The 13,132-nt window shown below is 38.3% G+C and overlaps 1 protein-coding gene across 7 annotated transcripts in view; it reads left to right on the top strand.

The window, feature by feature from the left end:
* GLIS3 (GLIS family zinc finger 3) overlaps positions 1-13,132 on the top strand; it is a 630,646-nt gene that overhangs the window by 536,340 nt on the left and 81,174 nt on the right. For all 7 annotated transcript variants that reach the window (XM_060199785.1, XM_060199784.1, XM_007525728.3 and 4 more), the window contains one exon: positions 3,517-3,661. In XM_060199785.1, the coding sequence (XP_060055768.1) occupies positions 3,517-3,661 (145 nt within the window). The remainder of the gene's footprint in view (positions 1-3,516; positions 3,662-13,132) is intronic.

The raw sequence follows: 13,132 nt of genomic DNA, 5'->3' as shown, positions 1-13,132 counted from the left end.
TCCCATCCCCTCCCTTGATAATTTTCCTGTTCTTTATCCCTCTGGGAGTATGGACAGGGAGGGAGAAAAGGATATTAAAGTTACATATCATTACTGCATTTCTATACATATGGCCCTTCCTTGGAAATTTTGCATAAGGTCCTCATGGTTTGTTCAATTTAAGAAGCACTTTCTAGAACCATGCCTAATCCCAGGGAAAACCAAATTAACTCTCACCACAAAGTCGTATGGAATCACACTCTTGAAAAACATGAATACTTGCTTGCTTTTGACTGTTAGAGTAACCATGGCCGTGAAATTCCTTGGAAAGACCTCATCAGAACTGATAACTGTAAAACCCTAGAGTAGTGGGTAATAAAAAGCAGAACAGCATTCATGTCTGTGCTTAGTAGAACATGTGGACCCCAGATCACATTTATCGATGGAAGATAAATTAAAAGTGATCACCAGAACTTATTCTAAGACTTGATTTTTTCCAGTTTTTCCTACTCAGCATGTGTTAGCTTCATATCAAAATAGCAAACATACCTTCCAAAGGCTCTGAGATGGCTAGGCATTAACTCATACAGTCTTGGCCAGAGATTGCAATGTGGGAAAACTGAGGAAATTATACCATAATTATGTCTCTTCTGCTACACATGTTAAATGTTCCTTCCTTATACCTAGGGTTCCATTTCCAATTCTTGAACTACAAAAGGATATACATTTGTCTTCTTATGAAGCTTTTTTGAGAGCCAGGAACTCCTGCTATGTTGTAATTTACTGAAGCCATGTGTATGTTTCTGGTCAGAATGGAGATTATCCATTGTTGGCGGTATGATGCTTGTGTGTAACAGTCATCCTTCAAATCAAAAAGTCTCAGTCTGTAGGGTTCTCCAGTTTTCACTGTATAAATACTTTCACCATGATCAATTCCATGCTGTCAACCTGACATCAGTGGCATGTCTGCTTTCACCTTTCTCTTCTTACGATAAATTCTAAGACTGAATTATTTCAATGATAGGTCTTGGAAAAACATCCCCAGACACCATATAGGAAGCTTGTTACAATGTACAAGCCTACCAACAGTGTGGATGGATGCCTCTCTCCTCTCTCACTGCACCTTCACTACCTCAGATTTTTTGTAAAGGTTTTTGATACTATGACAACTTTAAAAGCAAGTCATAGCATTGTGTTTCCTTACAAGTGTGTTCAACATTTCTCATGTTTATTGAAATTTTTGTTTCTCCCTTTTGAAATGTTATCTTCTTCTAAGGGGCCACATGTGAGACGTTCCCTTCCTAAGAGATATGCCACGTGCAACCCACTTCATGCACTATATGACTATTGAACTAGAAAATTGTTGAGTTTTACATGATCTGGAAGGTCTGTCCTTGGACTTTAACCTGAGAGAAAATGTGTTAATTTACCTCTTCCTCTCCTCACTTACATCTCTGGTTTTGTCTTCTATTTTTATTTTCTAGACTGCAGACTCACTCAAATCAAACCTTATTTATTCCTCAGAGAATCCATGTGCACACCACTGGGCAAGCAAGTTCTCTCCTTAGACACCTGCTGGACTAATTCTTTCGAGGCAATTTATAGGTGGCACCTCCCAGAAACTTTGTCTGATCCCTCTGTCTAAGGCAGCTACCCCCCACCCTCATCCCTAATCCTTTTCTGCACCATTACCTCCCATAGCTACTCAACTGATGTTGTATGTAATTCATTTGTTCATATTCTGTCTTCATGCTAGAATGTAAGTCCCATAAGACAGCACTACTAAAAAGTCCAAAGGAATATATGATGTTCAATAAACATTTATTCACTGAGTGAGTATACTCTAACCCAGTAACTAGAGGTAATTTTTAGAGTAGCTAATTTTTAGAGTAGTGAAACCAATTTATAATTGCTTCCAATGAAGGGGATGAGAGATGGAACCCTGGTGGTGGGAATTGTATGGCATTGTACTCCTCCTATCCCACAATTTTGTTCATCATAATTAAATCACTAAAAAAATTTTAAAAATTGACTGTAGATCAATATTTGCATCCTATGTAGTGAATGTACTTCTCTATCTGAAAGTACTATGATTTTATACAAACAGAAGATTAATATTTGCGTGTAGCTAATTCTTCCACTGTGATTTTTCATAAAGATTGCATTTTAAAGACTTAATTATGAGAGAGAGAGGGAGAGGGAGAGAGAGAGAGAGAGAGAGGGAGGGAGAAAGGGAGAGAGAGGGAGGAAGAGAACCACAGTATTACCCTGGCCCATGTGATGCTGGGGTTTGAAAGTGGGACTTCCTGCTTTAGAGTCCAGGCTTTTCTCTACTGCACCACTTCCCAGGCTGCAAAATATATCTTCTTACTTAGATTTTAGTCTAACATTTTTTTCTTGACACCTGCAGACCTGCTTGACTGCCTGTGAAGTGACACCCCCCCCTGCAGGTGGGGAGCTGGGATTCCAACCAGAATCCTTATGCCAGTTTTTGCGCTTGGCGCCATGTGCTCTACCGCCCAGTCCCCCAGTCTAACATTTTTATGGCCCATTTTTTACACTTTAATTTACAAATAATTTATTTTGTTATTTTGATAAAATAAAGATCTCTTATTTTCAAGGCCAGGAAGATAGCTCTATGTGCTAGAGCATAAGACTTGCATGTCTAGTGCCCCTGAGGCTTCTAATTCAATACTAGGCACCAACCCTAAACCTGAGCTGAGTGGTGTTCTGATATTTTCACTCCCTTCATAAAGCAAATAAGTATTTTAAAAAATAAATCGACAAAGTTGTTAAGATAGTTCACCTGGAAGGAAGCCTATTTTACACTTGTATAAACCAAGTTCAACCCAGACCCCCACTGCATTTGGAGGAATCTTTGGTGCTACAATTTTTTTTCTCTTTTCCTCTGTCTCTGTCTGAAAAAGTCATCCTAGAGTGGTGAAACCCTGGTGATGACAAAAAAGTGAAAAATAAGTATGTTTTTTCATATCACTTACTTTGGATATTTGTTGCTGCTAATTACTTTCATTTTTATATAATCATGTGCCTCATTTTAAATTTTAAATTGTGTTTTCTCTCTCATGCAACTCTATAGGGGACCCAATCTCAGTGGACATTTCTTAATTATCTCTAAGGTATTTTCAAGATAATATCTCTGTATTTTAAAAGCATTTTCCAATCTGAGCAAACTATATTTGAGTTTGTTTTTATTATCACTACAAGGCCTGATAAGATACAGAACAAATGAAAGGAAATGTAAAAGGAAGTTGGCTTCCCAGAAGTGGAAATATCAGGGACTAAAGTCAAATCCGCTTCTAGCCATATTTGTCCTGCAGTACTTGCCAGGTGCTGTTGGTATTGGAGAAATGAGCCTGTCACTGCCCCTCTGTTAAGCCCAATGCTAACCCATAGTTGTTGCTTAATCAATATATGTGTACTGAAGTACATTGACTCTTAGAGCTTGATGACTTTACAGAAACAGTATACCAAGAAACATCTGTTCTTTTCCATCTGTCTTCTGTTTTCTCCTCTTAGCTGCGGTCCAGTACAGAGCTTCATCCTGACCTGCTCACAGATTGCCTCACGGTACAGCCCTTGCAGCTGGCCACTTCCCCACGAGATGCTGCTGCAGATGGAGCTGTGGGACGCTCCCCAGGGCCTGGGCCTGAGCTCTATCCAGGTAATTCCAGAGAAAGCAGATAAAACCATTCTCCCAGAGTGAGAAAATTCTTCAGAAGATCCCTGCTTTACCACTGGACTGTAGATTGCACCCACCCCATTTGATTTTCAAGCTCAGTCTGACAGCAAACTTTTGGGTGCACCTGGTTAAGTGCACATATTACAGTGCATAAGAATCCGAGTTCAAGCCCCTGGTCCCCATCTGCAGGGGGAAAGCTTCACGAAAGGTGAAGCAGGACTGCAGGTGTCTCTCTGTATCTCCCTCTCTATCTCTTCCTCCCCTCTCAATTTCTCTCTGTCACTATCTAATAAGTAAATAAAAATAAAATTAAATTAAATTAAAAAGACTTTGGAGTGTCAAGCATGAAAGCCTTAAAAAAATAAAAGAAAAAGAAACAAAGAGATACATTAGCTCTTTTAGTTTTAGACTTCAGCCAAAAGTTTACAGTCATCCCAAGAGTTACTACTAATCTGATTTATATTCAAAGGAAATGTTACCTTTAAGTAGGTAACAGATTACATGTGGATTTTTTAAACGTTCTCTAAGAAAGTGTTCACATCAGTAAACCAACTAGTAAGAGTATCTTTTAATGTTTATCACTTTGGTGGCAGAATAGGAATCCCACTCCTAGATCAACTTTCCTCTGCCTTGTTTCAAATAATAGATTATTCTAATTTGGAAGTTTTCATATATGTGGTAAAAATGAGAGACAATGAATATGCAATAATGAACTTATTTTTAAATCATTTTGGGGGGCCTGGATTAAAAAAAATACTTTCCACACTTAAATGGAAATGGATTTATGTAGATATAACTTGTTATAATCCTTACATATAGCTAGGACTATTATGCTCTGGATTTGAAAGCAAAAGTCTCACCAGCTCCACGTCAGACAGGAGGAACTTTGTATGGGTTGCAAATCTTATCCCCACCCCTCATCTGATTCCTAGGTTTTGGCAGCAGCCTCTTTTTTTTTTTAAAGTACTAATAAGCCATAAAGAATTAAGAATTTACTATTGCATAACAGTGGAATAGGAGAAAGACATGCTTGTCTTAAACTCAGCAGTTGTTGGTTGATCAAAATGTGGGGAAAGTGCATTAAATAATTTGAGAAAGCCAATCATGAAATGGTCTTTTATGATGGATCAAGTGTTAGTGGCCCTTTATTAATTGGTTTGGATACTTAGTCTATGGGGGCAATAGAACCTCTGCTCATTGAAACTCTAGGAAATGAGATTACAACTTACATGAAGACCTGGCCAAATCTTCTTATAGAAGTTTTAGGTATGGGTACATATATGCATATGAAATATGCCAGTGTTACTGACATACATAAATATTTTATATTAGATATGTACATGAAAAAAGTGTGACTAGCTTGTTTGTACATACGTATGTTTGATTTGCCAAATATTTGATAGTACACTTATTTTAGCACATCAAATTAGCAATCAACTTCAAACAGCCTATAGAGTACTTTTCTATTTTTGGAGTTTATAAATATATAATCTTACTAAGTACCTGGAGCCTAACAAGTAAGAGTCAGTACTAACTGAAACTTATTGGAAGATGGTCCAATATCCATAGTTTCTAGTGAAAGGCAACTTTTGTTGCATTTTAATCTCCTGGAAATGAGTTTGGGACGTTATTATATCTCTACTTCTAGAAAGCATTAGTGCTTTCATTAGTTCAAGCTTTATGCAAGAGTCACATTTGTCCTGGTGTGTGGTTTCATACATCATGTAGTAGCTTTTAAGAGGTTTAGCTAGTATTTGTCATTCCAGAATTCCTCTTTTTTATGATGTGCTTCTACATTTGATCTTCAAAAAGATTTTGAGCTCTTAGCTTTGAACCTTCAACTATGGCAGGCAAGTTGTCAAAAAAAAGGCAGGGAGCCCAAGTTGCCCCAGCATCAACAGAACATCTTCACACTGACTCAAGTTTCTCTGACTCTGGGAACATTTCAAACAGGCAGGTGGCTCTCTTGCTCAACTTCTCAAGTCAGCTAATGACTGTGAATGCTTATCTTCCCTATTCCTTTATTTATCCATGCTTCCCTGGGTTCTGTGTTGCTTTCTTTGTTCTTGCCCTCTAAAATATTGATTGTGCTCTTTGTTTTGCTGAATAGGTAACTCACCTAGAGCAGAACCAGCCAGAAAGAAACACTAAAAAGCAAAAAAAAAAATAAGCCCTTCTTTTCAAGTTTTAAACTTGTGAAGTGCACACATTCACATCTGTTTTAAAGCCAAACAGTGAAAAATGTCAAAGGAAAAGGAAACTGATCATCCAATAGTTAAATGCAAAACCCAAAGTGTTAAGGCAATTTAACAGATTAAAATTTAGCTAAATAGCACAAACACTTGGAGTTAGTCCCTTTACTTTCTATTACACAAAATCAAGACAATATTTGTTTAATGACTGTAAAGCACTTGTACTTTTAAGGGCTAGTAAGTTGATTTAGCAAAAATATTTTGATAGAAACCTGTTGAGTACTTATCACGTAGGATTAAAAGCAGTTTAGCAATAGCTACCATGATGTTTTAGAAACCATAGAGATTGTAGATTTGTAGTTTAGAAGATGTCATGGGAGGCTGGGCCAGGTGGTGGCATTCCTGGTTGGGCACACATAGTATAGTGCACTAGGACCCAGGTTTGGGTTCCCAGCCTCCACATGCAGGAGGAAAGCTTTGCAAATGCTGAAGCAGTGCTGCAGTTGTCTTTCTGTCTCTCTTCATCTTTATCTTTCCCTTCCCTCTCAATTTCTGACTCTCTATCCAGTAAATAAATAAAGATAATTTTTAAAATGTTTAAAAAGAAGATGTCAGTGGTTTTGAAGTAGAAATTCTAGTGGCTAAGCAACAATGATTTCTCAGATTCCAAGAAATGAGTAGTTTGTAGAACATTATCATAAATACAGAAAGTAGCAGTTCTGATGCAAATTTTGAGAGTCTGATATATTGGCTTTCTCTTCTGAACACTTTCCAGGTTGATAGAGCATAGTTTGATTTTGATAGGGTGCTAGAAAAGACTTTGATTTCTGTGAGAAAAATAATGACCCAGATTGATGCAGCCAAATATCACTGGAGACCACACTGAGGATGATTTTAAATGGAAGTGTTTGCTTGACTTCTATTCTAAAAATCCTGGGGAATCCTAGAACCTGCAAAGAACAAGTTTGTGATCTAATTGCAAGATTAGGGCAGTGATGAAAAATTCTCAAGGATGGTTTACATTTTCTGCCCTTTTGTTCTGAGATTCTTTTTTTATTTATAATTTATTTTTTTGCCTCTAGGGTTATTGCTGGGGCTGGGTGCCTGCACCACGAATCCACTGCTCCTGGAGGCAATTTTTTCCCTTTTGTTGCCCTGGTTGTTTTATCATTGTTGTAGTTATTATTATCGCTGTTATTGATGTCATTGTTGTTGGATAGGACAGAGAGAAATGGAGAGAGGAGGGGAAGACAAAGAAGGGAAAAGAAAGACACCTGCAGACCTGCTTCACTGCCTATGAAGCAACTCCCTTGTAGGTGGGGAGCCACGGGCTCCAACCGGGATCTTTACACAGTCCTTGTGCTTTGCGCCAAGTGTGCTTAACCTGCTGCACTAGCACGCGACCCCTTGTTCTGAGATTTTATACCCCAGATAGATGATGCCTTAGACCAGTCCGTAATTTGGGGTGATTTATCTGATAATCTTAGGGATATATGTTTCATAACTAGTATATACAGATGTAGATGCCATTTTCAAGGCTTAATGCCTGTGTAGATCTTCCCATCATCTCCCTGGATGAGCTAATGAAGCAGAAAAGTCTTCAATTAGTGAGTCCTCAGTATCATGGGCAGCCTGGACAAGTGCCTAGTTTTGGCAGAGAGTCCGTTCACTGACCAAGAATGTTCTGTGGAAAAAGATCTATCCCAGGGTGATCTTTCAACAATTATGACTCCCTCCAAACTGAAACTGTACTACATAATAAATAAAGCCTGTCTTCTATAAATGGCCTTCTATAAATGATTGAAATGTTTGAATCCCATAGTGAAGTGAAGAGACAATGCAATCAAGACAAGTACAGCTACCATAATAAGGAAGCAGTACTGGTACTTTTACTGAGTTACCGAAAAATATTCTTTGTCATAAGTGTTATGAAAATAGCCCAGTTTTTTAAAAATATTTATTTATTTCCTTTTTGTTGCCCTTGTTTTTATTGTTGTTGTAGGTATTATTGTTGTCGTTATGGGACATGACAGAGAGAAATGGAGAGAGGTGGGGAAGACAGAGAGGGGGAGAGAAAGATAGATACCGGAAGACCTGCTTCACCGCCTGTGAAGTGATTCCCCTACAGGTGGGGAGCTGGGGCCTTGAACAGGGATCCTTCCGCTAGTCCTTACGCTTTGTGCCATGTGCGCTTAACCTTCTTCTAATTTGAGTCTGGTTTATCCAGCAAGTTGGACTGGGGACTGGAAAAATAAGTGAGGGTAGGAGCAAGCCTCATTCTTCTCTTACAGGAGCTGAAGGCTTCAATCTATAGATATAAATTTTTGGCCTTCAACTAGCTAGCCCTTTAAACATGTGGTGAGTCACCTTGAAGACTGGCATGAACAGATTATGGGTTGGAGCAATAGCTTCCTGAGCCTTGAAGGCACCTGTCTTGCAATGTACTACTCAGGTTCAAGTCCTAATACCCCATGGGAATTCATAGTCTCCCTCCTTCTCTTTCTTCCTTTCTGTTTCCTTCTCCCTTCTCCAACCCTTCTATCTCTGTATTCGAAAAAAAGGGAACAAAACTTCTGGGAAGTAGTGAAATTATGCATGTGAGAGGCTTCTCCAAAACAAAGCAAAACCAGTAGTGGGTCCCACCTCCATAAATTCTTTTTTTTTTTTTAAATTATTTTATCAGGGGTTAATACCTAGTAATTCCTCCTCAGAATTTCTTATTCAACTGATCTGAGTAAGTCCCAAGAATTTTAATTTCTGCCAGGTGTTTCTAACAAGTTCTTGGGTGACAGAGGGTGCTGCTGATTCATGGACCACACTTTGGAAATTATTATTACTCTGGATTGTACATTTGGGAATGTGACTTCAAGCAAATTTGTCAGAATGTTGCCTGGTGGGAGTTACAATAATAATAGTTCTTTTTGTTCTTCTTGTTGTTGTGAGGTTAACTGCTCTGGGAAGGCTTTGTTTGTTTGTTTTTCTCAGAGAAGGAGAAAGACACAGTGCCACCAGAGCTTCCTCTAGTGCCACAGGGGTGGGTTCATTATCTAGGCGAGAAATTTGCCAGATCAGTAACAATTATTCTTAATTAACTAGATGGGGGGATTCTTCCCCAATATATAAATATGTTATATAGAGAAGGAAAAAAACAGAGAGAGACAACTGCAGCCCTTCACCACTCATGAAGCTTTCCCCCTGCAGGTGGGGACCAGGAGCTTGAACTTGGACCCTTGTGCACTGTAATGTGTGTGCTTAACCAGGTGTGCCACCACCTGACATCCCAATATAATGCAATTTTATATGTCAACTACATGTCAGTAACATTGAAGATTTTTTAAATATTTAAAAACCAGACTAGGGGGACAGGTGGTGGTACACCAGGTTAAGCTCATATAATACCATGTGCAAGGACCTAGGTTTTAGCCCCTGCTCCCAAACTGCAGGGGGGGATGCTTCAGGAGTGGCAAAAAAAAGGTCTGCAGGTGTCTTTCTTGCTCCTTCTCTATTTCCTTCTACCCTCTCAGTTACTCACTGTCCTATCACATATAGAGAGAAAATGAATGAATAAATTAATGAATGAGAGAGGGAATAGAAAAGAGGGCTGGGGAGAGAGCGTAATATTTATGCAAACAATTTTCATACCTGAGGCTCCAAGGTCTCAGGTTCAATCCCTAGCACCACCGTTAGCCAGAGCTGAGCAGTGCTCTGGTGTCTCTCTCTCTCTCTCTCTCTCTCTCTCTCTCTGAGTCTCTCTCTCTCTCTCATTAAAATAAAATAAACAAAACATTTGAAAGAAGGGAAAAGAGAGAAATAAAAAAGACAGGAAGGAAAAAGAAAGAAAAAGAAAAAATTACTGGCAGGAACAATGGATTCATAGTGCTGGCACCAAGCCCCAATAATATCCCTGGTGGTAGTGAAAAAGGAAACAGATGAAAAATTTTATATGAAAATGATCTTATGGAAATCTGCCCACAAAAGACAATTTAATTATATCACCATTGGGCTGGGAAGATAGCATAATGGTTATGCAATGAAACTTTCAAGTCTGAGACATCACAAGTCTCAGGTTCAATCCCAGCACCACTAGAAGCTAGAGCTGAGCAGTGCTCTGGTTAAAAAATAACAATAAATTATATAGAATGATGCTTCTCTAGTACTTATAACTACACGATCACAAAGATAATTAAAGTAAATCAAATAGTGAAAACTAAGTTAGCCTACAGTCCATGTTTTTTCTTGTCTTTATAGAAAACTTAAAGGTGGGTACTTGACTGGTCTCCCACCCAATGTTATGATAGCACTGATCATATTTCAATGAGATCTTATAACCACCCTACTGGAGAAAATTAAAATTCTCGTTCCCAGCCAGCACAGGGCACATTTGTATCTATGTAGCTAATGTTAATGACTTTATATATTTGCAAGTTGCTTAATTTGGTGCTTCAATTTACCATATGCACTTCCTTCCTTGTATCATGATAATTTTCATGCAAGATTAAGCTGAACTCTTCAGATTTACAACATATTCAGCTTTTTGCTGTCTAAATATTTTTGTGGAGGAGCAAAACAATTCTATAGCTCTTGGAGGAGAAGAAAGTCATGTAGTGGAGCTGGGCAATTGTAGCTTTATTTCCACATGGTAAAGAATTGGTTTCGCTTGTACTTTTATTTATGCCTTCATTTTATGTTATTTTGTTGTCACTCAAATGGGGCATGAGTAGGGAAGGTTGTATCTTTACCAGATCTTAGGCAATAGTTGGGTGGAAAGACAGAAAATTCAGACTAATTTCTGGAATGGGAAGTTGACTTTTGTGATTAAGAAGTTATGAACTCAATGTAGTTGTCTCAAGTTTTGACTTTTTGTTTCAGCTTCCAAATGTACCTTCCAAAGAGAGAGGGGTGGGTAGCAATATCTCTTTCATGTGAACAATGAGGGAAAGAGAAAGTGGTCATTTTAGGTGATTGCAGTCACTATAAAAGAGTTTTTCTTTCTTTCCTTTTTTTTTTTTTTTACATGTAGAGCCCTTAACTGTTAGGAATAGGATACACTTCTAAAGTGAAGGATATTACTCAGTCACATGTCATTTTACTATTAATAGTATTAAGTAGGACCGGGATGGTAGCTCAACCTGTTAAGCACCAATTTACCTGTCTGAGGCCCAGAAACCACAGGATCAGTCTCTGACACCACTTCATGCTAGAGCTGATAAGCACCCTGATTCTTTCTCTCTTTCTTTTCTTCCTCTCCTCTCTCCCATAGTAAATAAATAAATAAATAAGTATTTAAGTAATGAGTAAACAATGGATACTGTAAAATATAGAGAGGGCATTGTAGACTGCACACTTCACCATTTGAGAGGACCCAGGTTTGAGTCCCTGTCCACCATTTGGAAGCACCATGTGAAAGGCAACTTTAACAGTGATAGAGCAGTGCTCTAGTTTCTCACCTCTGTCTGTCTCTCACTCTTTATATTAAAAGAGGGGCCAGATGCTGGTGTACTTACTTGAGTGAACATGTTACCATGTGCCAGGATCCAGTTCAAGCCCCTGCTCCCTACCTGCAGGGGGTGAAGCTTCATGAGTGGGGAAGCAGTGCTGTGGTGTGGGTGTCTCTCTTTTTCTCTCTCCCTGTCTTCTCGAGGCTCCTGAAGTTTTCTGTCCTGTCAAAAAAAAAAAAAAAGGAATAATGATAATAAAATTAAAAGAAGATAAAATTAAAAAAAAAACAACTATGATTCCACCAGGAGTGGAGGAATAATGTAGGCCTGGAGCCTAACCAGGTGATGGTTATATGGGGAGCTAGATAATAGATATAGACTTGTAGATACATAGATATCACTAAATTAAGTTCATTTTACATCCAGACACACTGACACTCTTTTAAACCAACTTAGGTATACTTCTAGTTTTTATAGCAAATAGGAAAAACAGTTCTGATTTAGCAGTTACAAAATTATACCCTAAGAAGTCAAGAATTTTTAGTTTTACAGGAATATTCCCCTGGAGAATTGGTGCAGAATCCTATTCCCACCTTCTAAAAGAGACTGCACAAAGTGAAGTGTTCACTGTTCAGAAGAAAGGGCAGGTACACTCATCAGTCTGCACAGAAATTTGCTCCTCTGGGATGTTCATGGGGATGCTTATCAAGTTTCCCGAGAGATGGATGCACTTCTTGAAAAATATGATGCACCTACCTCCTCCAAAGGTTGTGCACTTGAGAAATTCCACAATTCTGAAACTATAAGGCAATTTTGATTTTTTTTTTTTTTAACCAGAGCACTGTTCAGCTCTGGCTTATGGTGGTACAGGGGATTGAACCTGGGACTTTGGAGCCTAAGACATGAGAATCTCTTTGCAGAGCCATAATGCTATCTACCCTTTCCCTGTATGGCAATTTTGGCTTCTGTCTGTACAAAGTAAAGATTATGGTGTCTGTTGTCACTTTTCCTAATCCATATTGCTAGCCATGCTTTGTATATTCCTTCTGACCATCCATGTCACTATTCTGTCCTCAAGTAGAACATCTACAAATGGAAGTCACTGTTTCTTCTGAGTCAGACGTATATTCCTCCATTGAGAGGGTTCGATGGCATGCAGATTTCTTAGAACTGTGCTGTGCACATGGTAAATGTTCAACATCTTTTAGTTTTTACTTGTTTCTTTTATCTAAAAACAAAAAAAATGCACTACTGTAGCTTGCAAAACTAATAAGGAACAGGTGCCACAAATTATCCACCATTCTCATTTTTAAGAAATATAAAAATATGAAAACCTGAACAAAATGTATCCTGAATTGGCATCACTTAGCAGAATAAAAAGATACTAAGATGTATTTGTTCACATTTTATATTCCTACAATTTGCTTGGTAACTCAGCAACTTTTAATTAAAGCAATATTCTATAGTTCTCTAAAGAAGAAGTAGTTGGAGGTTTAAAAACATCACTTTGAGGACAATTCTCACAAAATCACGAAGTCAAAATTGTGTTTTTCTATACTTTAAAAAAGGAAAAAATGCAGTTTTCTTATTTTATTTTTAGAGGTGGTGTGCAAAAAGAGTGTGAAGCTAGACCTAAGCCCTGCTTCTCCATCCACTAGATATTTGATCTAGGGAGGTTACTTTCTCTCTTCTATAAAACGGTAGTAAGACATCTGTGACCTTGGGAGAACTACTGCAGTTTCCAGTGGAGGGAGTGGGGAGACAGGAGACATAATTCTGGTGGTAGGGACAGTGTGGAATTGTTCCCCATTATCTTGTAATCT

Source organism: Erinaceus europaeus, chromosome 10, assembly GCF_950295315.1.
Source record: "Erinaceus europaeus chromosome 10, mEriEur2.1, whole genome shotgun sequence".
NCBI lineage: Eukaryota > Metazoa > Chordata > Mammalia > Eulipotyphla > Erinaceidae > Erinaceus > Erinaceus europaeus.
The sequence above is the reverse complement of the archived record's forward strand: the minus strand, read 5'-3'. Positions and strand labels throughout refer to the sequence as shown.